Here is a 26,530-nt window from a genome sequence, read left to right on the forward strand (position 1 = left end):
ATAGTCTCAACTACCTCCTCCAACAGCTCGTTCCATACACCCACCACCCTTTGTGTGAAAAAGCTACCCCTTGGATTCCTATTGAATCTTTCCACCCCTTCACCTTAAATCTATGTCCTCTGCTCCTCGATTCCCCAACTCTGGGCAAGAGACTCAGTGCATCGACCCGATCTATTCCTCTCATGATTTTCCAGTGCTGAAAAACTAAAATAAAAACCGAAAGATCGGGGAAATATTCCCCGAGTATTTGTGGAGAGAGCAACAGAGCGGGTAGAGCTGCTGCCTCTCTGCGCCAGAGTCCCGGGTTCGATCCTGACCTCGGGTGCTGTCTGTGTGGAGTTTGCACTTTCTGCCTCAGACCGCGTGGGTTTCCTCCGGGTGCTCCGGTTTCCTCCCACATCCCAAAGACGTGCGGGTTTGTAGGTTAATTGGCCCTCTCTAAAAATTCCCCCCCCCAGCGTGTAGGGAGCGGATGAGAATGTGGCATAACATTGAACTAGTGTGAATGGGTCGGCATGGACTCGGAGGGCCGAAGGCCCTCTTTCCGTGCTGCACCTCCAAACGAAACCAAGCAGAGGGTCACAGCCTCAGAATAAAATGACTACCTTTAGAAAGGAGATGAGGAGGTATTTCGTTTAAGAAGGAACTGCAGATGCTGGAAAATCGAAGGTAGACAAGATTTCTGGAGAAACTCAGCGGGTGTGGCAGTATCTGTGGAGCGAAGGAAATAGGAAACGTTGCCTATTTCCTTCGCTCCATAGATGCTGCTGCACCTGCTGCGTTTCTCCAGCACTTTTGTCTACCTTCGATTTTCCAGCATCTGCAGTTCCTTCTTAAACAACATAGAAAATATGTGCAGGAGGAGGCCATTCGGCCCTTTGAGCCAGCACCGCCATTCATTGTGATCATGGCTGATCGTCCCCTATCAATAACCCGTGCCTGCCTTTTCCCCATATCCCTTGACTCCACTAGCCCCTAGAGGTTAAGTAATGGGCCTGTCCCACTTTGGCAACTTGCCGTCACCCGTCATAGATCATTGCAGATCGCCGAAAATTTTCAACGTGTTGAAATTCCAGCGGCGACCAGAAAGACGCTACGACTCTTTGGGCGACTGAGGAGACGACTCACGGCCGTACAGGCGACATGTCGCGGGGTGAAGCCTGTATGGCCGTGAGTAGTCGCCCAAAGAGTCGTACCTTGTTCTGGTCGCCGCTGGATATTCAACGTGTTGACAATTCTCAGCGACCTGCACTGACCTATGACGGGTGCCAGCAGTCGCCGAAAAAGTCGCGTAATAATAATAATAATAATGGATGGGATTTATATAGCGCCTTTCTAATACTCAAGGCGCTTTACATCGCATTATTCATTCACTCCTCAGTCACACTCGGTGGTGGTAAGCTACTTCTGTAGCCACAGCTGCCCTGGGGCAGACTGACGGAAGCGTGGCTGCCAATCTGCGCCTACGGCCCCTCCGACCACCACCAATCACTCACACACATTCACACACAGGCAAAGGTGGGTGAAGTGTCTTGCCCAAGGACACAACGACAGTATGCACTCCAAGCGGGATTCGAACCGGCTACCTTCCGGTCGCCAGCCGAACACTTAGCCCATTGTGCCATCTGTCGTCCCGTAAGTGGGACAGGCCCATAAAGGTTTAGTGATAGGTCAAGTAAATCCACAATAACATGCTCTCTCAATTAGCAATCTTGGTTTTGACAATGACGTTCTAATGGAAACATGGAAGTGTTACATTTCCGCTGTAGTGGTGAATATCATCGCATGCTGAGGAGTTTTCTTACACCTTGTCTCAGTGTAAAAATCAGTCTGCAGAACGTTTCCCACCACAAACGTCACCCATCTTTTTTTCTGCAGAGATGCCGCCTCACCTGCTGAGTTATAAGGTCATAAGTAATAAGAGCAAAATTAGGCCATTCGGCCCATCAAGTCTACTCCGCCATTCAATCATGGCTGATACACAATAGAACATAGACAATAGACAATAGGTGTAGGAGTCGGCCATTCGGCCCTTCGAGCCAGCACCGCCATTCAATGTGATCATGGCTGATCATCCACAATCAGTGCCTTGTTCCTGCCTTCTCCCCATATCCCCTGACTCCGCTATCTTTAAGAGCTCTATCTAGCTCTCTTTTGATCCATCTCCTAACCCCATTCTCCTGCCTTCTCCCTATAACCCCTGACACACGTACTAATCAAGAATCTATCTATCTATCTCTGCCTTAAAAGTATCCAATGACTTGGCCTCCACAGTCTTCTGTGGCAATGAACTCCACAGATTCACCACCCTCTGATTCAAGAGATTCCTCCTCATCTCCTTCCTAAAGGCATTGCCACTTTCATTTCACCGTACATCTTGTATGTGTATGTGACAAATAAAGTTGACTTGACTAGTTTCAACCTGATTTACATGCTCCTAAGGTTCGCGGGCTGGGGGGGGGGGGGGGGGGGGGGGGGGGGGGGTAGCAGGAAGCCAAGATAATGAGACATGAGCTTGCAGGAGGAACTTCTTTTTTTTTTTAAACCTTGATCCTAGCAAGCAGAACAGACCCCTCTATCAATTTCAGGTGCTGTTTCGGCTGGTGGGACCACAGGGATGTAGCCCCCAGACCTTGTTGTTATGAACCTCAGGTGGGAAAAAGCCTGTGTATGCAGATGTTCGAAGGTGTCAGGGGTTCTGGGGAGAAGGCAGGAGAATGGGGTTGAGAGGGAAAGATAGATCAGCCCATGATTGAATGGCAGAGTAGACTTGATGGGCCGAATGGTCTAATTCTGCTCTTGGGCCTTATATTACACTCCAAATTTCAATTGAGTTTAGTTTAGATAGACAGGTGGGAACAGGCCCTTCGGCCCACCGAGTCTGCGCTGGCCAGCAATCCCCGCACACTAACACTATCCTGCACGGGCTAGCAACAATTTACAATCATACCAAGAACATTGGCCTACAAACCTGTACGTCTTTGGAGTGTGGGAGGAATCCGGAGCACCCGGAGAAAACCCACGCAGGTCACAAGGAGAACGTGCAAACTCCGTACAGACAGCACCCGTAGTCAGGATCGAACCCGGGTCTCTGGCGCTGTGAGGCAGTGTCTCTACCGCTGCGCCACCGTGCCGCCTTTCTGTGGCAATGAATTCCACAGATTCACCACCCTCTGGATAAAGAAATTCCTCCTCGTCTCCACTCTATTTGTCCAGATATCAAACGATACTTGGAGCCTACAGTGGACCTACTTCACTGGTAGAATTAGGCCATTCAGCCCATCGAGTCTACTCCGCCATTCAATCCTGGCGGATCGACTGGGTTTGTATTCACTGGAATTTAGAAGGATGAGAGGGTATCTCATTGAAACATATACGATTATCAAGGGATTGGACACGCTGGAGGAAGGAAACATGTTCTCGGTGTTGGGGGAGTCCAGAACCAGGGGCCACAGTTTAAGAATAAGGGGTAGGCCTTAACAATAACAATTCTAACAATAAACATAATACTTAATGAAGAAAGCTATGAGTGTTTAAGAAGGAACTGCAGATGCTGGAAAATCGAAGGTAGACAAAATAAGGTCGAAGGTAGACAAAAGTCTGAAGAAGGGTTTCGGCCCGAAACGTTGCCTATTTCCTTCGCTCCATAGATGCTGCTGCACCCGCTGAGTTTCTCTAGCACTTTTGTCTACCGAAGAAAGCTCTGAGGCAGTCTGAAGTGGCCTCTTGTGAATGTGGTTCTGTAGTTCCATGAAGACTGGGGAATGAACAAAGTATTCCCATTATGTAACACAGCTTGCAAAAACCTGGCTATCTAATGCAGTAACCTAAACTACATCAGCATTACATCAAAGATGATGAAATCTTCATTGTGTGATGTGTTTGCATTGGTGACAGAGTCAAGATGAGGGGGGAGTCCTGTTGAGACACCGTTTAAACTAGAGATACAGCGTGGAAACAGGCCCTTCGGCCCAACGGGTCCGTGCCGACCAGCGCACTAGCACTATCCCGCTCGCAAAGGACAGATGAGCTCCTAGCGAGCCAACAGCCATCCACACTTCAGTAGAAGTTGCGATCACTGTCGTACATATACAGCATTGTAAGGAAGGAATGAGTTCCCAAACCAAACTGTATTGAGGGGGGGGGGGAACTCGTTGGAAACTTACAGAGTAGTGAACGGCCTGGACAGAGTGGATGGGGAGAGGATGCAGAGACTAGTGGGAGAATCTAGGACCAGAGGACACAGAATAAAAGGACACACCTTTCGTTAGGAGACGAGGAGGAATTTCGTCAGCCAGAGGGTGGTGAATCTGTGGAATTCACTGCCGCAGACGGCTGCGGAGGCCAAGTCAATGGGTATTTTTATGGTGGACTAAAATGCTGGAGAAACTCAGCGGGTGCAGCAGCAGCATCTACGGAGCGAAGGAAATAAGGTCAACGTTTCTGGCCGAAACCCTTCTTCAGTGGAGTTGGCGGAGTTTGACAGATTCTTGATTAGTGCGGGTATCAGGGGTTATGAGGAGAAGGCAGGAGAATGGGGTTGAGAGGGAGAGATAGATCAGCCACGATTGAATGGCGGAGTGGACTGGACGGGCCGAATGGCCTAAAACGGCATCCTATCCCTTATGAACCCCTGTGTCAGAAATATAAAATACTGTCCCTTATGAACCCTGAATTAGAATAAGAATTATAATATAATAAGTGAGATTTTATTGGGGAGGGAGGGAGGGAGGGAGTCTCAACCTGAACTGTCCACAATTCCTCCCTCTCCCTACAGACGCTGCTCGACCCGCTGTGCAGTCCTGCAGCTTGGATTGACTTCAATTGGATGTTCTTTCTGCAAGCCCAAAACACCAGCAAACACACACACACACACACACAGAACAGACTTACCATGATTTCTGGTCTGCGGCAACCGCGGTGGCCATTTACTCAAAAGGCTCTCTCCGTAAACTCACAGCAAGCAGCAAGCAGCAAGATTACAACGCAGGCATCAGACGCGGTGGACTTGCGGGCGAGTGCAATAGCCGGCAGAGAAGCGATGTGCAGGCTAGCGTCCTGGCAGCATGCATTGAGGCTAGCTCGACACCCATCTCCAAATGTGCAGCCAGCCAGCCAGCGCTCTCTCTATCTATCTCTCTCCCCTCCCCTGTCAAAACCAAACGAAAACAAACTCTTCCTGATGTAACGTTGTGCATTTCTGCTCCTCCCTCTCTCCCCGCCCCCGAACACACCTCCCGGCTTCTAACATTGGCTGTGGACAACTTCACTTCACCCTGTTGCAACGTGGGAGGGTGGGCGCTGGGGTTGCCCCAAAGATTATAGCTCCTCTAGTATCTTTGGTTTGCCCTTGCTTGTGATTGTTCTTCCCTCTGAGATCCTGGTGATCATAACACAAGTTGCTACAGTACTTAGACTATTAAACACTGCAACCTCCAAATAAGCTCCAAACTACACAGACCGTTACTGTTATTATTGCATTATTATTGTTTCTTTGTTCTTTATGTAACTTATGGGACTCCAGCTATTTACAATATATATTAATGATCTGGATGAGGGAATTGAAGGCAATATCTCCAAGTTTGCGGATGACACTAAGCTGGGGGGCAGTGTTAGCTGTGAGGAGGATGCTAGGAGACTGCAAGGTGACCTGGATAGGCTGGGTGAGTGGGCAAATGTTTGGCAGATGCAGTATAATGTGGATAAATGTGAGGTTATCCATTTTGGTGGCAAAAACAGGAAAGCAGACTATTATCTAAATGGTGGCCGACTAGGAAAAGGGGAGATGCAGCGAGACCTGGGTGTCATGGTACACCAGTCATTGAAAGTAGGCATGCAGGTGCAGCAGGCAGTGAAGAAAGCGAATGGTATGTTAGCTTTCATAGCAAAAGGATTTGAGTATAGGAGCAGGGAGGTTCTACTGCAGTTGTACAGGGTCTTGGTGAGACCACACCTGGAGTATTGCATACAGTTTTGGTCTCCAAATCTGAGGAAGGACATTATTGCCCTATGTTTCTAAACATGGAAAATAGGTGCATGAGGAGGCCATTCGAACCAGCACCGCCATTCATTGTGATCGAAAGGAGTTTCTTCCCAGAGGCCATTCGGACTGTAAACGCCTATCTCACCATGGACTAACTCTACTGAACGTTTTTCCTTCCATTATTTATTATGTAAAAGAATATGTGTGTTATGATTGTGTTTATAGTTGTTTGGTTATTTGTCTTTTTCATTTCACTGCACATCTCGTATGTGTATGTGACAAATAAACTTGACTTGACTTGACTTGATCATGGCTGATCGTCCCCTATCAATAACCCGTGCCTGTCTTCTCCCCATATCCCTGGACTCCACTAGCCCCTAGAGCTCTATCTAACTCTCTCTTAAATCCATCCAGTGACTTGGCCTCCACTGCCCTCTGTGGCAGGGAATTCCATAAATTCACACCTCTCTGGGTGAAAACGTTTTTTCTCACCTCAGTCTTAAATGACCTCCGCTTTATTCTAAGACTGTGGCCCTTGGTTCTGGACTCGCCCCACATTGGGAACATGTTCGTAACTGTCACTGTATGTCATGTTGTCACTTGTGGGTGGAGCACCAAGGCAAATTCCTTGTATGTGAATACTTGGCCAATAAACGTACTTACTTATGTGTACGAATATATATCATATATAGATATATGTGTGTATATATATATATATATGATAGACACAAAATGCTGGGGTCACTCAGTGGGACAGGCAGCATCTCTGGAGAGAAGGAATGGGTGACGTTTCGGGTCGAGACCCTTCTTCAGAGACCTTTTTGTGTCTATCTTCAGTTTAATCAGCATCTGCAGTTCCTTCCTACACATATTTTATATTTCGCTTGGGCAGCTTACAGCCCAGTGATATGAATATAGATTTCCCTAACGTTAAGTAGCCCCGGTATTCCCTCTCTCTCTCCATCCCTCCCCCACCCAAGTCGCACCAGCTTCTCGTTCTCACCCAACAAACAGCCAACAATGGCCTGTTTCCTTTCTCATCGTGACTTTTTTGCATATCTTTCATTCATTGTTCTTTATCTCTCTACATCACCGTCTATATCTCTTGTTTCCCTTTTCCCTGACTAGTCTGAAGGAGGGTCTCGATCCGAAACGTCAGCCATTCCTTCTCCCCAGAGATGCTGCCTGTCCCGCTGAGTTACACTAGCTTCTTGAGTCTATCTTCTATATCTTAGGCCCCCTTCGGTCATGGCTGACCATGGGTGGCTCCAGGGTTGGAGGACGCCTGTGCGTGACTTTGTTTAACGTGGGGAGACTGGTGCACAGACAGCCGCCCCACGGTCCTTGACAGATCTGGGTCGGGATCCAGTGGTATGGAGTCCAAGACGACCGGAGATCCTTTTCTGCTGCAGCCTTCATCCGCCTTCCCAGCCGTTGTGACGCTCCACTAAGGTCAGCCATCGTCCTCCGCCTGTTCCACCGTTGAGGTCTTGGTTGGATTGCTCTTTGTCAGAGACCTCCCCCTCGACCTTACCGCCATGGGTGGCCCTACCAGGAGCATAGCTCCAGACGGCATTGCTCTCAGGATCTCAGGTCCACACAAGCTTCTCCACCACGACAAGGTGACAATCCACGGAGAAGGTATATGTGAGTATGTGTATATATACACACACACACACACTGAACCACTTTTTCACTGAACTTTTTTTACTTGTTTATTATTAGTTCAGTTTAGTTTATTGTCACGTGTACCGAGGTACAGTGAAATACTTTTGTTGCGTGCCAACCAGTCAGCAGAAAGACAATACATGATTACAATCAAACAGTCCACAGTGTACAGATACATGATAAGGGAATAACGTTTAGTGCAAGGTAAAGCCAGCAAAGTCCGACCAAGGATAGTCCGAAGGTCACCAATGAGGTAGATAGTATTTCAGCACTGCACTCTGGTTGTGGCAGGATGGGCAGGGAGATTGTTTGCCGTGTGTTAAACTGCTGTTGTATGTAAGAATTTCATTGCTCTATCTGGGACATATGACAATAAAACACTCTTGATTTAATTCAATCAACTGGCTGGCCACTGTTCTATTCAGCCCCGATTTATACTTTATTTATACAATTTATACTATTTTATATGTTCATAAGTTCTAGGAGCAGAATTATGCCATTTATCCAACCTCTCTACACAGCTGGACACAAAATGCTGGAGTAACTCAGCGGGACAGGCAGCATCTTCGGAGAGAAGGAATGGGTGACCTTTTGGGTAGAGACCCTTCTTCAGACTGAAGTCTCGACCCGAAACGTCACCCATCCCTTCTCCGGAGATGCCACCTGTCCCACTGAGTTACTCCAGCATTTTGTGTCTACTTTTGATTTAAACCAGCATCTGCAGTTCTTTCCGACACACTCTCTACACAGCTAAGCCTCTCTCATATAGGCAACATTCTGGTAAACCTCCTCTGCATCCTCTCCGAAGCTTCTTCATCCCGCGTACAATGAGGGGACCAGACCAGCACACAATGCTCCAGTTGTGCCCATCCAGGTGAAGGTGTAGGATGGACAGCAGTGTGTTCAGTCCATGTCTGTCAGGTAAAGGGTGGCGCCACACACAAGATGGCGCTGCATGGAGACGCCACACACAAGATGGCGCTGGATGGAGACGCCACACACAAGATGGCGCTGCATGGAGACGCCACACACAAGATGGCGCTGGATGGAGACGCCACACACAAGATGGCGCTGGATGGAGACGCCACACACTAGATGGCGCTGCATGGAGACGCCACACACAAGATGGCGCTGCATGGAGACGCCACACACAAGATGGCGCTGCATGGAGACGCCACACACAAGATGGCGCTGCATGGAGACGCCACACACAAGATGGCGCTGGATGGAGACGCCGCACACAAGATGGCGCTGGATGGAGACGCCACACACAAGATGGCGCTGCATGGAGACGCCACACACAAGATGGCGCTGGATGGAGACGCCACACACAAGATGGCCACAAAAAGCTGGAGTAACTCAGCGGGACGAGCATCTCTGGAGAGAAGGAATTGGTGACGTTTCGGGTCCAGACCCTTCTTCAGACACTGAACATCTGCAGCCACTCAGGGCTTCTCCTGACGTAGCGGAAGCTTCTCCCGCCCCGCCCCCCTCATGTGAGCTCCATAGCAACCGGTCTTGGCGTGACGGCAGCAGCGGCTCTTACCGCCCTTCCCCCTCCCCGTCACGTGGTGCAGCCGCGCTCGGCTTCTGACGTCAAAGTAGCTGCACCCCCATCACGTGAGCTCCCCCCTCGGTACAACGGGGTTACTCCTGACGTAACTGGCTGCCGCAACCCCCCCCCCCCCCCACACGTCACGCGGTGCGAGTACGCCACAGCTCCAACCCCCGTCACGTGTTCTGCCGAGACTGACGTGACTAAAGCATCGTCACGTGGTGCGACCGCACTGCAGTTCCGCCCCCGTCACCTGAGCAGCAGCGGGGCCCTCCCCTCCCCAGGTGACGTCACCAGCCTCTCAGCCCCCCCGTCACGTGGTCCACTGGCCCAAGATGGCGGACGCTCGCAGTGTTGATGCCTGATGTGGGTTTGTCAGGCCTCGCCCGCGGGTTGTCGCCGCCGCTGCCCTGACCCGCCCCCGCTCCCCGCCCCGCCGACCAACCAACCAAGCTGCAGGTGCCGGAGCCCAACCAAGCCGCAGGTGCCGGAGCCCTCCCTCCCTGCCTGAGGAAAACACAAAGGGAGTGCTGGAGTAAGGAGCGGGTCGGGCAGCGTCTGTGGAGGAAGAGGGTGGGTTGATGTCTGGCCTTCAGCCTGTCTCCCAGCTGTTGTTACCCAGCACCTGAACCATCCCATCACCAACTAGACCGCTGTCCTCACCTCACATCTATCTCATTGGAGACCCTCACATAGAAACATAGAAATTAGGTGCAGGAGTAGGCCATTCGGCCCTTCGAGCCTGCACCGCCATTCAATATGATCATGGCTGATCATCCAACTCAGTATCCTGTACCTGCCTTCTCTCCATACCCCCTGATCCCCTTAGCCACAAGGGCCACATCTAACTCCCTCTTAAATATAGCCAATGAACTGGCCTCGACTACCCTCTGTGGCAGAGAGTTCCAGAGATTCACCACTCTCTGTGTGAAAAAAGTTCTTCTCATCTCGGTTTTAAAGGATTTCCCTCTTATCCTTAAGCTGTGACCCCTTGTCCTGGACTTCCCCAACATCGGGAGCAATCTTCCTGCATCTAGCCTGTCCAACCCCTTAAGAATTTTGTAAGTTTCTATAAGATCCCCTCTCAATCTCCTAAATTCTAGAGAGTATAAACCAAGTCTATCCAGTCTTTCTTCATAAGACAGTCCTGACATCCCAGGAATCAGTCTGGTGAACCTTCTCTGCACTCCCTCTATGGCAATAATGTCCTTCCTCAGATTTGGAGACCAAAACTGTACGCAATACTCCAGGTGTGGTCTCACCAAGACCCTGTACAACTGCAGTAGAACCTCCCTGCTCCTATACTCAAATCCTTTTGCTATGAAAGCTAACATACCATTCGCGTTCTTCACTGCCTGCTGCACCTATCACATTATCTATAATGTACTGAATGTAATTCCCTTTATCCTGTGTCTCTACACTATGGATGGCCTCGATTGTAATCACTTATAGTCTTTCCGCTAGCTGGATAGTTTAGTTTAGAGATACAGCCCGGAAACAGGCCCTTCGGCCCATCAAGCCGGTGCCGACCAGCCATCCCCACACACTAACTATCCTGCACACACTAGGGACCATTTACACATATACCGAGCCAATTAACCTACAAACTGTAGTGTGGGAGGAAACCGGAGCACCCGGAGAAAACCCATGCGGTCACGGGGAGAACGTACAAACTCTGTACAGACAGCACCTGTAGTCAGGATCGAACCGGGGTCTCTGGCGCTGTGAGGCAGCAACTCTACCTCTGCACCACCTAGCCATGCTATAGCAAAAAAGCTTTTCACTGTACCGCGGTACATATGACTATAATAAACGAAACTAATCTATTCTAAGCTAATGTAAAAGAACATTGGGAGTTATCAACAGATCAGGCTGCATCTTTGGAGAGAAACACTCTTTTTGTTTTTATTGATCTTTTGCAGTCTCAATAGTTTATTGTCACGTGTACCGAGGAACAGTGAAAAGCTTTTTTGTTGCGTGCTAACCAGTCAGCGGTAAGATTATACGTGATTACTATCAAGCCGTCCACGGTGGGCAGATACAGGATAAAGGGAATGGCGACTGCGGAGGGTTGTGGTCCCGACCACGGGGGAAAATGGAGGAGGACTGACCAAATTTTGTGCCTTCCACCACAGTGATGAATGCTGTGGTGGATGTTTGTGTAAATTTTTTATTGTGTACTGTGTGCTCTTTTGTTTTTAATTGTACCGCCGCTGGCAAATTCATTTCACTTCCCAGTTTCCTGACAAAACGTCTTCAGCGCTTGTGTGTGAACGGAAAGAGCTCAGATTGGCATCCAGTGTTGAGTGGTACACCTCAGGGCACAGTACTTGGCCCACATCTGTTTTTGCTTTACATAAATGACATCCATGAAAAAGTAACAAGTACGACCAGACTATTCGCTGATGATTGTTTGCCGTACCGTCCAATTAAGTCAGCTGATGATGAAGATGCTCTCCAAAAGGATCTCGATACAATGGTTGAGTGGTCACAACAATGGGGCATGCAGTTCGACCCTTCCAAATGTGAAACCATGCATGTCACCAGAAAGAGGAATCCAGGCGAAACATCTTACAATATACTTGGTGCCACCCTTGAAGAATCCAAACAAACCAAGTATCTTGGCATCAAATTGCAGAATGATCTGTGTTGGAATGGTCAGACTCATCATGCAACGGTGAAAGCAACAGGTGTCCTAAATTTTCTGAGGCGCAACTTTCATAATTGTTCAACTTCTGTCAAGGAGAAGCTATACTTCACCCTCGTTAGACCTCATTTGGACTACGCAGTTGCAGCATGGGACCCCTACACAAATAAAAACATTTCTTCCATCGAACGTGTCCAAAGACAGGCAGCTCGATTTGTTACTAACACCTATGAGAGAGAAGCGAGTGTTACCAAACTTCTGAATTCTCTGGGGTGGAACCCTCTCCAAGACAGACGTGAAGCTCACCGTTTGACCTGTTTTTACAAAATGTTAAATGGTCAGCTTGACATAGATTACGAAACCTACACCAAATCCAAACCAATTCGGAGCAGACGAGGGCATTCGATCCAATTTGAGATTCCAGCTACCAAGACAGATGTGTACAGCAATTCGTTCTTCCCCCGCACAATTAAAGCATGGAATAATCTTCACCCTACTATAGTTACCCAACCAGAGGTGGCCGACTCTGTGGTCCAGGTCGCTGAGGACGTCCCCCAGCCCCGACGTCGGACTTACATCATCCCGACGGTGCGAGCCTGAACATCGGGCCGCCCGTAGCGGCGACTGCGGAGGGCTCGGGGAGGCCCCGACCACGGGTGAACATTGGGGAACACTGGAGGAAGAGACTGGCTTTGGTGCCTCCCCTCACAGTGGGAAAGTTTGATTCTGCTGTGTGGGGATGTTTTTATGTTGAATTCTATCGTGTGTTGTGTTCTTTATTTTTAATTTTATTGTATGGCTGTATGGTTATCTCATTTCACTGTGCCATCTTGTATCTTGTAGATGCAACTAAATTTAAGGTAGTTCTTTCTTCCCAAAAACCCTTTCTGACTTAAGTCCTCCCTCCACCACCTCCAGTTTAAATTCCATTTGGAATATTTTGGAGGACCAAGAAACAAGAAACACTGCACTTTATGTGCACGTGATGAATAAAGCTGACTAGACTTGACTGGGTAGAAGCCTGAAGCCCCTGAATCTGGAGGTGTGTGCGTTTTCGCACTTCTGCACCTCTTGCCTGATGGGAGAGGGGAGAAGAGGGAGTGACCGGGGTGAGACCTTGGGTCTTGACCCAAAACGTCGTCCATTCCTTCTCTCCAGAGATGCTGCCAGACCCGCTGAGATACTCCACAATTTTTGTGTCTAACTAGAGTGACTAACCAAAGGGTCTCGACCCGAAACGTCTCGACCCATTCCTACTCTCCAGAAATGCTGCCTGACCCGCTGAGATACTCCACAATTTTTGTGTCTAACTAGAGTGACTAACCAAAGGGTCTCGACCCGAAACGTCTCGACCCATTCCTACTCTCCAGAAATGCTGCCTGACCCGCTGAGTTACTCCAGCATGTTGTGTCTACCTTCGATTTTACCAGCATCTGCAGTTCTTTCTTACACACTGCACTCAGGTTACGCTGTTTATGTATTTTTGTTAAACTGCTGAATTTCTCTTGCAGGGAAAGGAGGCTTGGAGTTGAAGGCACCGAGCATTGTGAGACTTCCAATCCAGCATGAACAAAATCCCTGGGCTGTATGAAGATCCAGTGGTTGTCGCTAAACGGCAGGAACAGCAGTACTACCTCCTCTCGCAGCTGCAGAATCTAGTCAAAGACTTGTCAAGGTAGTGGATCAATGAGCTCACGTGGTCAAGTCAACTTTATTTGTCACATACACATACAAGATGTGCAGTGAAATGAAAGTGGCAATGCCTGCGGATTGTGCAAAAACTACAGAACAGAATAGAAAAGAATCAGTATTTACATGTTAGAAAACCCCCAGCAATTTAAAAAAGACACAACACAACAGTAAATTAGTCCCTGGTGAGATAAGAGTTTATAGTCCTGACGGCCTGTGGGAAGAAACTCCGTTTCATCCTCTCTGTTTTCACAGCGTGACAGTGGAGGCGTTTGCCTGACCGTAGCAGCTGGAACAGTCCGTTGCTGGGTTGGTAGGGGTCCCCCATAATGTTGCTGGCTCTGGATCTGCACCTCCTGGTAACCAACTCTTGGTCTTCAGGCCAAGGCTTGAATGGCGATTTAACTCAATGGGACAGTTTCTTCCCAGCTGCTATCAGGCAACTGAACCATCCTTATCACCACCTAGAGAGCCTGTGCCTGTGCTCTATCATTCCATGTCTCTACCCTGGCTTTTCCAGTGCAGTTACAACACTGATAACCCCGCCGACAATGTGGGAGATCGCCCGGATTGGTTCTAGAGCAGAGAACAGTACAGCATACAAACAGGCCCTTCGGCCCACAATGTCTCCACGAAGCAGTGTGAAGTGTGAAAACGCACACCTCCAGATCCAGGGACAGTTTCCTCCCAGCTGTCATCAATAGACAATAGGTGCAGGAGTAATTCGGCCCTTATAGTTGACTTGACGTTCGAGCCAGCACCACCATTCAATGTGATCATGGCAGATCATCCCCAATCAGTACCCCGTTCTTGCCTGTGATCATCCCCAATCAGTACCCCGTGGTGAAGGGTCTTCCCTTGTCTTGGCCTCAGATCCTCAGTGGGCGGCACGGTGGCGCAGCAGTAGAGTTGCTGCCTTACAGCACGGGAGTCCCAGGTTCGATCCCAACTACGGGCGCTGTCTGTACGGAGTTTGCACGTTCTCCCCCGTGACCTGTGTGGGTTTTCTCCGAGATCTTCGGTTTCCTCCCACACTCCAAAGACGTGCAGGTTCATAGGTTTAAGAACGAACCCCAGATGCTGGAAAAATCGAAGGTAGATAAAAAAAGCTGGAGAAACTCAGCGGGTGAGGCAGCATCTATAGAGGGATGGAATAGGCGACGTTTTGGGTCGAGACCCTTCTTCAGACTGGTTCATAGGTTAATTGAATTCAGGTTTCATAAGTTAATTGGATTGGGTTTGAACACTCGGTATAAGTGTAAATTGTCCCCCTTATGTGTATGTGCGGGGATCGATGGTCGGCGCGGACTGGTTGGGCCGAAGGGCCTGTTTCCGCGCTGTATCTCCAAACTAAGCTATCGTAAACTGATAAAGAGATTAGCTTTTGATTAATGACTCTCTTCCTTCTTTAAGCTCGTGTCAGCAGCGATTGTCGTATGACATACTGAGCAACCTGGCCTTGGCCTTGATCGATGGTACTGTCTTTGAGATCGTGCAGGGTTTGCTTGAGATTCAACATCTGACTGAGAAGAATCTGTACAACCAACGCCTGAAGCTGCACAGTGAGCACAGAGGTAGGAGCATTGTTGGGGCTGCCCGGGAGCCGTCCTGAACTACCATCTACCTCCTCGGTGGCCCTCCGATTATCTTTAGGAATGGGTGACATTTCAAGTCGGGACCCTTCTTCAAACTAGTTTAGTTTAAGAACTGCAGATGCTGGAAAAATCGAAGGCAGACAAAAATGCTGGAGAAACTCAGCGGGGTGAGGCGGCTTCTATGGAGCGAAGGAATAGGTGACGTTTCGGGTTGAGATCCTTCTTCAGACGTCTGAAGAAGGGTCCTCACCCGAAACGTCACCTATTCCTTCGCTCCATAAATGCTGCCTCACCCTTCTTCAGACTAGTTGGGGTAAAAGAAACGAGATGTTGATGTCGAGAGATAAGGAACAAGGAATAAAAAGTGACGATGATGAAGGAAACAGGCCATTGTTTTTTCTGTTTGTTGGGTGAGAACGAGAAGCTGGTGCGACTTGGGTCAGGGAGGGATGGAGAGAGAGGGAATGCCGGGGTTACTTGAAGGTAGAGAAATCAAGATTCATACCACTGGGCTGTAAGCTGCCCACGCGAAATATGAGATGCTGGTCCTCCACTTTGTGTTTAGCGTCACTCCGACAATGCTATTTCTACTAGTTATGAGAAAGACCTTGTATCAAAAGTTAATTTTGGGATCGCCGTATTCTTTCAAAATGATGAATGAATGAATGAATGAATAAATTTATTGGCCAAGTATTCACATACAAGGAATTTGCCTTGGCGCTCCGCCCGCAAGTGACAACATGACATACAGTGACAGTTAGGAATGATACATAAAATGATGCATTTTGTTATCATATTTCTTTGGTCAAATTGGTTCTTAGAAAAGTTAACATTTCTGTTTGGTTTCAAGCCCTGAAACAGGAGCTCTTGAGAAGACACAAGGAGGCAATTCAGGGCTGCAAGGCTCACAATCTAACTGTTCTACGAGCAACACAGCAAAGGGAGCTGGAGGTAAGACCATAATAATCACCTGGTGTTGCTAGTTTGTTCACAAGTTATCGGAGCAGAATTAGGCTCTTTGGCCCATCGAGTCTACTCCACCTTTCAATCATGGCTGATCTATCTTTCCCCACTCAACCCCATTCTCCTGCCTTCTCCCCTCCCCCCATAACCACTGACACCCGTACTAATCAAGAACCTGTCAATCTCCACCTTAAAAGTACCCAATGACTTGGCCTCCACTGCCACCTGCAGCAAAGAATTCCACAGATTCACCACCCTTTGACAAAAAAAATCCTCCACATCTCCTTTCTAAAGGTACTGCGTTTGGGTGGCACGGTGGCGCAGCAGTAGAGTTGCTGCCCTATGCCAGAGACCCGGGTTCGATCCTGACTACGGGTGCTGTCTGTTTGGCTTTGTACATTCTCCCCATGACCGCATGGTTCCCCCCCCCCCCCGAGATCTTTCATTTCCTCCCTCCACTCCAAAGACGTACAGGTTTGCAGGTTAATTGGCTTGGTATGAATGTAAATTGTGTGTGTGGGATGGTGTTAATGTGCGGGGATCACTGGTCGGCATGGACTCAGTAGGCTGAAGGGCCTGTTTCCGCGCTGTATCTCTAAACTAAACCAAAGGTACGTCCTTTTATTCTGAGGCTGTGACCTCTGTTCCTAGAATCTCCCACTGGTGGAAACACCTTGGTGGTTTCCAGGTGTTATTTTGCGTAGTTTTCAGAAATGCATGTGAACATTCGTAGAATATTGCGTATTTGGAATTTGAATACATAGGGCCTGTCCCACTTGCGCGACTTTTTTGGCGACTGCCGGCACCCGCCATCGATCGTTGCAGGTCGCCGATAATTTTCAACACGTTGAAAATCCAGCGGCGACCAGAACAAGGTACGACTCTTTGGGCGACTACTCACGACCGTACAGGCTTCACCCCGCGACATGTCGCCTGTACGGTCGTGAGTCGTCTCCTCAGTCGCCCAAAGAGTCGTAGCGTCTTTCTGGTCGCCGCTGAATTTTCAAGATGTTGAAATTTTCGGCGGCCTCGCATAAGTGGAACAGGCCCTTTAGGGTAACGGGATGAGTGGGGAATGTTATTGACAATATTTGTTCAATTCATCAACCATGCTTGTCCTGGAATGTGAATATATCGTCACAACGGAAAATACCATTCAGATTTTTCAACCTTGCCCTTGATCTGCCTTCACACAGGGAGGTTTTCTTGTGCGTAGAGTCACTCAGCGTGGAAACCTCCTCTTTGGCCCAACTTGCCCACGCCGACCAGCATGCCCCATCTACACTAGTCTCACCTGGCCACCTTATCTACCTGTGGCCAAACTATCTATCTGGTGTGATTGTATTTATGTTTAGTGGATACCACGCAAAACAAAAATTTTAAATAATAAGCCAAAAACTGAAGATAGACATAAAAAGCTAGACTAACTCAGTGGGTCAGACAGCGTTTCTGGAGAAAAGGAATAGGTGGCGTTTTGGGTCGAGACACTTCTTGACGTCCCTGAATCTGTTTGGACCCAAAACCTCGCCTATTTCTTTTCCCTGTTGAGTTTCTCCAGCTTTTTGTGTCTTATTTTCAGTGTAAACCAGCATCTGCAGTTCCTTCCTGCACATTAGATCATGATGATAAATGATAGGAGTAGGATTAGGCCATTCAGCCCATCAAGTCTACTCCGTCATTCAATCATGGCTGATTGAGCATGTTGACCGGTTGCATCGTGGCTTGGTTCCGCAACTTGAGCGCCCAGGAGCGGAAAAGACTGCAAAAAGTTGTAGACACTGCCCAGTCCATCATTGGCTATGACCTCCCTACCATCGAGGCGATCTATCGCAATCGCTGCCTCATAAAGGCTGCCAGCATCATCAAGGATCCACACCATCCTGGCCACCCACTCATCTCCCCGCTGCCTTCGGGTAGTGCTACTTCGGTGTGCTACTTCCCCACAGCCATCAGGCTATTATACTCAACTCAAACAAAACTCTGAACATTAATAGCCCATTACACTTTATCTGCTTATTTATGTGTATATATATATATTCAATGGTATATGGACACACTGATCTGTTCTGTATTTATTTATTTATGCCTACTATATTCTGTTGTGCTGAAGCAATTGTCCTATCTGGGACACATGACAATAAACTCTCTTGAATCTTGAATCTATCTCCCCCCTAACCCCATTCTTCAGCCTTCCCTGACACCTGTACTAATCAAGAATCTATCTATCTCTGCCTTAAACTGACTTGGCCTCCATAGCCTTCTGTGGCAAAGAATTCCACATATTCACCACCCTCTGACTAAATAAATTCCTCGTTATCTCCTTCCTAAAAGAACGTCCTTTAAGTCTGAGGCTATGACTTAGAAGAAGGGTGGGGAACCTTTTCATGCTGGAATGCCGCATTAAGTTAGCTGTGATCTGATAAGGCTGCATCCAAGAAACTTCAATGAGATATACTTCAAAATGTACATTATTTTGTTAAAATAGCCCTCATGACTTACTAATGTTTTAATTGTGGCCGTCAGTCGGGGAGGATTATTTAGTTGAATCTTCTTTTACTCTTTGGTATTTTAAATACGTTCATTTTAGGATTAAAATAAAAATAATAAAAGACGAACAAAAACATAGAAACATAGAAAATAGGTGCAGGAGTAGGCCATTCGGCCCTTCGAGCCTGCACCGCCATTCAATATGATCATGGCTGATCATCCAACTCAGTATCCCGTACCTGCCTTCTCTCTATACCCCCTGATCCCTTTAGCCACAAGGCCCACATCAAACTCCCTCTTAAATATAGCCAATGAACTGGCCTCAACCACCATCTGTGGCAAAGAATTCCACAGATTCACCACTCTCTGTGTGAAGAAAAAAAAATCTCATCTCGGTCCTAAAAGACTTCCCTCTTATCCGCAAACTGTGACCCCTTGTTCTGGATATATATTAATAAAAATAAAAGAATTTGTTCTACAAAATTTTGATTCATTCTAAAGGCCGCACTTAATGGCCTAGAAGGCCGCAGGTTCCCCACCCCTGACTTCGACTCTCCCACCAGTGGAAAGATCCACTCCGCATCCACTCTATCCAAGCCTTTCACTATTCTGTGATGTTTTATTGAGGTCCCCCCTCATTCTCCAGTGTATATCGGCCCAGCGCCGACAAACGCACTTTGCCGTGAAGCCAAAAACTAAACCAGTCACTGTTTTCCAGACCTTGGAGCAGAGGGTTAAGGATGAACAAAGGATGATGGATGCGAAGATAGTCTTGGAGTTGGATCAGAAAGTGATTGATCAACAAAACACACTGGAGAAAGCTGGAGTTCCAGGATTTTATATTACCACAAATCCTCAGGTAAGTCCATTCAAAAAGATGAATATATTTATATAGCTATTAAAGTGTCATCTTTCTGCCATAGAGTTGCTATTCTTACAGCTTGCCTATTCAGAGACCTAACTTCACAGACTCATGCGGCAGGGAAACGGGCCCTTCGGCCCACCGAGTTGATGCCGACCATCGATCATCCGTTCGCACAGCATGGTCAAGGACTAGTCGCACTCCCTCTTCTCCCCTCTCCCATCAGGCAAAAGGTACAGAAGTGTGAAAACGCACACCTCCAGATTCAGGGACAGTTTCTTCCCAGCTGTTATCAGGCAACCGAACCATCCTACCACAACCAGAGAGCGGTGCTGAACTACTATCTACCTCAGTGGTGACCCTTGGACTATCCTTGATCGTATTTTACTGGCTTTACCTTGCACTAAACATTAATCCTTTTATCATATATCTATACACTGTAAATGGCTCGATTGTAATCACATATTGTCTTTCCGCTGACTGGTTAGCACGCAACAAAAGCTTTCCACTGTACCTCGGTACACGTGACAATAAACTAAACTAAACTTTTCGCACATACTCCCCTACACACCGAAGGAATCCATGCTGACCATCGATCACCCGTTCACCCTAGTGTGAAGTAAACGTTCCTATTTGCCCTTGGACCCTATGGATTATTTATTTTGTTCAACCACTGTTTGGAACTTTGTCAAATTTAGAGTCTTGTGTTTAAACAGCATGGAAACATGATGTAGACTTGATGGGCCGAATGGCCTTCAGCCAATTGAGTCAATGTTCCCGATGTTGGGGGAGTCCAGAACCAGGGGCCACAGTTTTAAGAATAAGGAGTAAGCCATTTAGAAAGGAGACGAGGAAACACTTTTTCTCACAGAGAGTGGCGAGTCTGTGGAATTCTCTGCCTCAGAGGGTGGAGGCCGGTTCTCTGGATGCTTTCAAGAGAGAGCTAGATAGGGCCCTTAAAAATAGTGGAGTCAGGGGATATGGGGAGAAGGCAGGAACGTAGTACTGATTGGGGATGATCAGCCATGATCACATTGAATGGCAGTGCTGGCTCGAAGGGCCGAATGGCCTACTCCTGCACCTACTGTCTATTGTCTATTGGGTATTGAGTCCACACTGACCATCGATCACCTGTTCAGGCTAGTTCTACATTATCCCACTTTCTCATCTACCCCCTGTATTCGGAACAATTTAACGGAGGACTAATCAACCCACAATCAAACCCGCACGTCTTTGGGATGGGGGAGGAAAGGGGAGCAACAGGACAAAGCCGGCACGGTCACAGGGAGAAGGTGCAACCTCCTGTACACACACAGACGGCACCTGAGGTCACAGGCGCTGCCAGGCAGCGACCCTTGAGCCCAGCCCAATTGTTGGCTCCTCGTTTGCATATTAGATTTGCTTAAAATAAATGTGCGTTCAGCATTAAACTTTCAAATCACCAGCAGTAATATGCAGCTGTAGCTTGGAGACAAAAGGTGGAGATACTCACCTTACATCTTCTCTGTGCCCTTCCGACTCTCGTTTCCCTCTCCCCTGACTCTCAGTCTGACGACGGGCCTCGACCCGAAACATCACCCATTCCCTTCTCTCCAGAGATGCTGCCTGTCCCGCTCTGAGTTACTCCAGCTATTTGTGTCTATCTTGAGATACTCGACATGTTGAGGTCAGATTTGCAGAGAGAGAGAGAGAGAGAGATCAAGCTTCTGCTGCGTCATAATATTAATAACCCTTCTAATTAGGAAGATAACACTTTCTCTTCAATTTTGTTGCTTCAACTCTAAGTGCTGCTGCTATTTCTTGATTAAAATTCAGATATATAACGATTTCTGTATCTTCCCTACATAGTGGATTAGTTTTAAGTTGTAGAGATACAGTACCTTTTGCCCACAGAGTCCTCGTGGACCAGTGGTCACCCCTGGACACTAGTTCTATCCCACGCACTGGAGACTATTCACAGAGGCCAGTTAACCTACAAACCTGCACATCTTTGGAATGTGGGAGGAAACCGGAGCACCCGGGGGAAAACCCCACCTGGCCACGGGGAGAACGTGCAAACTCCATACAGACAGCACCCGTGGTCAGGATCGAACCGGGGTCTCTGGCGCTGTGAGGCAGCAACTCTACCGCTGCGCCACCGTGCCGCCCCCCTATAAAGCTGAGAGAGTGCACTCAGAAAATGACAGGCTGTGCATTCGAGCTCTTTGCAAGCCAGACTGGGATCAATCATATTTGCATGGCTTCAAGGACAAGCATTGTCCTTGAAGTGCATTTGCTTTTTTGCATTTGCATTTGACGATCAATATTGATTGTGAAAGCAAATCCCACGATCCTACACATCCCCACACCCTCCAATCTCTCAGTGGCCCTGCTTTCACAACTGGTGGGATTCATTGCCACAGCTTGTATCAATGACGATGTTCACTTAATGATCTTCTTGACGATTCTAGGTCAACGTTGCACAAATTAGACCGGACCCAAGAATGCCCTTCAGTCAGAAATGCTCTTGAGTTTAGAAGGATGAAGGGAAGGGGGGGGGGGACTTTGTTGAAACTTACCAAATAGTGAAAGCCCTGGATAGAGTGGATGTGGATGTGGAGAGGATGTTTCCACTAGTGGGAGAGTCTAGGACTAGAGCGTTTAAGAAGGAACTGCAGATGCCGGAAAATCGAAGGTAGACAAAAGTGCTGGAGAAACTCAGCGGGTGCAGCAGCATCTATGGAGCGAAGGAAATAGGCAACGTTTCGGGACGAAACGTTGCCTATTTCCTTCACTCCATAGATGCTGCTGCACCCGCTGAGTTTCTCCAGCACTTTTGTCCACCCAGGACTAGAGGGGGCACAGCCTCAGAATAAAAAGACGTCCCTTTATGAAGGAGATGAGAAGGGATATCTTTAGTCAGAGGGTGGTGAATCTGTGGAATTCATCGCTGCATACGGCTGTGGAGGCCAAGTCAATTGATATTTTTAATGCCTAGATAGACAATTCTTGATCAGTGCGGGTGTCAGGGGTTATGGGGAGAAGGCAGGAGAATGGGGTTAGGAGGGAGAGATAGATCAGCCGCCACGATTGAATGGCGGAGTACACTCGATGGGCCGAATGGCCTAATGAACTTGTGAACTCTTCATCTTGCAGGAGCTGACTTTACAGATGAATTTGCTGGAACTGATCCTAAAAATGCAACAGAAAGCATCGGAGTCGAGGATGTGCTGATCTGGTGTCGGCTTCCATTTGGATAAGATCCAAGTTAGGCTTCAATTTGAATAAGGCCTAAGGCGGGCAAGTTTCACCGCAAACCTTCCAGCGCCCATTGGGTTTGAAATGGCTGGAGCCAAGGCCTTTACTATCCACAGTGCAATGCCGCTTGACCTGGAGGTCCTGAGATGGAGAGGGAGAGGATGTCTATCTTCTGTCCTGAGATGAATCCGGGATGGCTCAGCAACAATGTTTTCTGTATGTTTAAATGCCTCCTGCATGTTATGGTAACTCCTGCTATTGTGCATGAGCCTCCAATGCTGATTTGTAAAACAGATTAGAGTCATCCCCATTCTACAATCGCCACAAGTTCAAACCACCAGATCATCACTGTTGTTTATCCAGCGTTACTTTTATAAGTGGTACGTCTAGCGTAGACAGTTTGCCGCACTTTGTAAACGGTTCGTTGTTGTTCTCGGTGAGGCTTCTCATAAGTTCGAAGAAAGACACGAAAGGAAAGAGGAATATATGTACGTTCTACCTGTGACCTGCGTGGGTTTTTATCCGAGAGCTTTGGTTTATCCCACACTCCAAAGGCGTACGTACACGTTTGTAGGTTAATCGGCTTGGTATAAATGTAAATTGCCCTCAGTACGTGTAGGACAGTGTTCGTGTGCGGGGATCGCTGGTCTCTAAACTAAGCTAGAGTCACAGAGTGATAGAGTGTGGAAACACGCCCTTCGGCCCAACTTGCCCACACCGGCCAACTTTTCTCTGCCCCACCAGTCCCACCTGCCCGCGTTTGGTCCACATCCCTCCAAACCTGTGCAGGAAAGAACTGCAGACGCCGGTTTAAACAGAAGGATGCAAAATGCTGGAGTAACTCAGCGGGACGGGCAGCATCTCTGGAGGGAAGGAACGGGTGACGTTTCGGGTCGAGACCCTTCTTCAGACTCCCTCCAAACTTGTCCTATCTATGTATTAGTCTAACTTTCTTAAATGGTAGGTACACAAAAATGCTGGAGAAACTCAGCGGGTGCAGCAGCATCTATGGAGCGAAGGAAATAGGCGACGTTTCGGGCCGAAACCCTTCTTCAGACTGATGGGGGGTGGGGGGGGGGGGAGAAGGAAGGAAAATGGGAGGAGGAGGAGCCCGAGGGCGGGGGGATGGGAGGGTTAACAGCTTTCTTAAATGTTGGGATGGTGCCTCAACTACCTCCTCTGGAGGCTTGTTCCATACACCCACCACCCTTTAACCTAAACTAAATACGAGAAGAGAGGGTAAAATCACAAGATGGCTGGACAGACTAGTGGCTGTTTATCACGGACGTTCAGCGACTGATTAAATTCTCTCCTTGTTTAGTTTCGTAAATCGCAGTGTCAGATCAGCGTTCATATGTTCAAACTTGGTATGTCTTTTCCGTCTGCACATGATCCCTTGATTTACTTTTGGTAATTAGGTTTTCATGCTGCTGAATAAAGCTTCTTAGAATCACGTCAGTGTTGTATCCTGGTGTCGGTCACATCTTGTTCTGTAAACACACTTGTGACACTGTTCTCCATAATTGGGTGTCTAAAATGCACGGCAAAACCGTCCAGCAGAATCATGAGACATTTCAAAATGGATGATCCTCGATCACTTTTGGAGTTCAAAAATCCCCACAGATATAACTTAAATAGCCTGTTATCCGGACTATTTGAGTTTGTAGGTTAATTTGGCCCTTTACCTTTGAGGACAATAGACAATAGGTGCAGGAGTAGGCCATTCGGCCCTTCGAGCCAGCACCCCCGCCATTCAATATGATCATGGCTGATCATCCACAATCAGTACCCCGTTCCTGCCTTCTCCCCATATCCCCTGACTCCGCTCTGAAGACGGTGTTACAGTGTTATTTCGAGAAGCTAATCACAGTTCTGTATACACTGTTAGGCCGGCTCTACTATCATGTATCCCGGATAGGACAATGACATTCTTGCTTTGCTTCAGCACAACAGAATATAGTAGGCATGAATACAGAACAGATCAGTGTGTCCATATACCATTGTATAAATATATACACACATGAATAAATAAACTGATAAAGTGCAAATAAACAGATAATAGTCAATGGCCGGAAGTGGCGGCGCTGGGAACGGCTGCGGCTCGCCTGCAGTCCGTTTGTCTTTACTTTTTTGTGTTGTTTTTTTTCATTTTGTGTAGCTGCGTTTTTGGTTTTTAGGTTGTGTTTATGTGGTGGGGGGTTGAAACGGGGCTTGCTGTCTCTCCCTTGGGGGGAATACGACTTTTTCGTCGTATCCCCCCTCTTTGCCTCCGTCTGCGCTGAGGCCTAATGGCGGAGCTGGCGACCTCGGGACTCCGGAGGCAGCCTGTCAGGACTTGCCCTGGGCTCGCTCCCGTGAGGGCGGCCCAGCTCGGGGTTGGAACTGCGCTCCCGTGAGGACGGCCTGGCGAGGGGCCGAGACTCTCCCGTGAGGGGCTGTGGCACTCCCGTCGGAGTGGCCCAGCCCGAGGGAGAACGGCACTCCCGTCGGAGTGGCGTAGCTCGAGGTGGAACGGCACTCACGTGAGGGCGATCCGGCTCGGGGCTGGAACGGTGCTCCGGTGGCTGGGACGGCGTTCTGGCGGCGGCGACCTGAGTCCTGGGTTCAGCCGCGGGCCAGCGGCTGCGTACGCTGGACTGGAGAGCGGCAGCTTCGACCACCCCCGGGCCGCGGTGTTTGAGCCGGCCCGTTGCGGGGTTCGGTGAGCCGCGGGACTGTTTGTGCCATCGCCCGGTGGGGAATCGCCTCAGCGCAGAGGGAGAAGAGGAGGGAAGAGACTGCAGCCCTAAGATTTTTTGCCTCCACCACAGTGAGGAGGTGCTTGGAGGATACACTGTGGTGGATGTTAATTTGTGTTTATTGTTGTTTATTATTGTATGATGTATGTATGACTGCAGGCACGAAATTCCGTTCAGACCGTAAGGTCTGAATGACAATAAATGGATTCAATTCAATTCAATTCAATTAATGTTCAGAGATTTATTTCAGTTGAGTTTGATAGCCTGATGGGTGTGGGGAAGAGCTATTTCTGAACCTGGTCGTTGCAGTCTTCAGGTTCCTGTACCTTCTACCTGAAGGTAGCGGGGAGATGAGTGTGTGGCCAGGATGGTGTGGGTCCTTGATGATGCTGGCAGCCTTTTTGAGGCAGTGACTGCGATCGATCCCCTCGATGGTAGGGAGGTCAGAGCCGATGATGGACTGGGCAGTGTTTACTACTTTTTGTAGTCTGCTGCCTTACAGCGCCAAGGACCCTGGTTCGATCCTGACTACTGGTGCTTGAGCTGTGTGGAGTTAGTATGTTCTCCCCATGACTGCGTTGGATTTCTCCCAGTGCTCCGGTTTCCTCCCACGCTCCAAAGACGTACAGATCTTATAGGTTAATTGGCTTCAGTAAATTTGTATTTTGTTCCCTAGTGTGTGTAGGATAGAGCTAGTGTGCGGGGTGATCGCTTGTTGGCGCCGACTCGGAGGGTCGAATGGACTGTTTCCGCGTTCTAAATCTCAACAACAATGATGTGCGGAGGGGTCTTAATAATAATAATAATAAATTTTATTTATGGGTGCCTTTCAAGAGTCTCAAGGACACCTTACAAAAATTGAGCATGTAGAGGAAAAACACGTAAGGGGAATGAAATAAATAGTAGAGACATGACTAGTACACAAAGTAAAGACAGAATTCAATACAAAACACAGTATGAGGCAATTAATGCACAGATGAAAAGGGACGGGGACGTGGGGCTAAGGATAGGCAGAGGTGAAGAGATGGGTCTTGAGGCGGGACTGGAAGATGGTGAGGGACACGGAATTGCGGATCAGTTGGGGGAGGGAGTTCCAGAGCCTGGGA

General features: G+C 48.3%; 2 protein-coding genes across 6 annotated transcripts in view; one reads left to right on the forward strand and one right to left on the reverse strand.

The window, feature by feature from the left end:
- hps4 (HPS4 biogenesis of lysosomal organelles complex 3 subunit 2) overlaps positions 1-5,164 on the reverse strand; it is a 33,533-nt gene extending 28,369 nt beyond the window's left edge. For all 4 annotated transcript variants that reach the window (XM_033043807.1, XM_033043805.1, XM_033043806.1 and 1 more), the window contains exon 1: positions 4,894-5,164. In XM_033043807.1, coding sequence (XP_032899698.1) covers positions 4,894-4,928 — 35 coding nt within the window. In that variant the 5' untranslated portion in view covers positions 4,929-5,164. The remainder of the gene's footprint in view (positions 1-4,893) is intronic.
- A 4,330-nt stretch (positions 5,165-9,494) lies between these two features.
- LOC116987622 (protein DGCR6-like) lies at positions 9,495-23,154 on the forward strand. 2 transcript variants are annotated; one of them, XM_033043809.1, is made up of 6 exons: positions 9,495-9,572; positions 13,365-13,528; positions 14,956-15,116; positions 15,988-16,088; positions 19,306-19,446; positions 22,585-23,154. In XM_033043809.1, exons 2-6 carry the CDS (start codon positions 13,419-13,421, stop codon positions 22,660-22,662), a joined length of 591 nt encoding a protein of 196 aa, XP_032899700.1. In that variant the 5' UTR covers positions 9,495-9,572; positions 13,365-13,418; the 3' UTR covers positions 22,663-23,154. The 2 variants fall into 2 exon arrangements, with proteins under 2 accessions (XP_032899700.1, XP_032899701.1); XM_033043810.1 differs by having other exon boundaries at positions 9,512-9,576.
- The last annotated feature ends 3,376 nt before the right edge of the window (positions 23,155-26,530 follow it).

The sequence above is a fragment of the Amblyraja radiata genome, chromosome 25 (assembly GCF_010909765.2).
Source record: "Amblyraja radiata isolate CabotCenter1 chromosome 25, sAmbRad1.1.pri, whole genome shotgun sequence".
In the NCBI taxonomy this organism is placed as follows: domain Eukaryota; kingdom Metazoa; phylum Chordata; class Chondrichthyes; order Rajiformes; family Rajidae; genus Amblyraja; species Amblyraja radiata.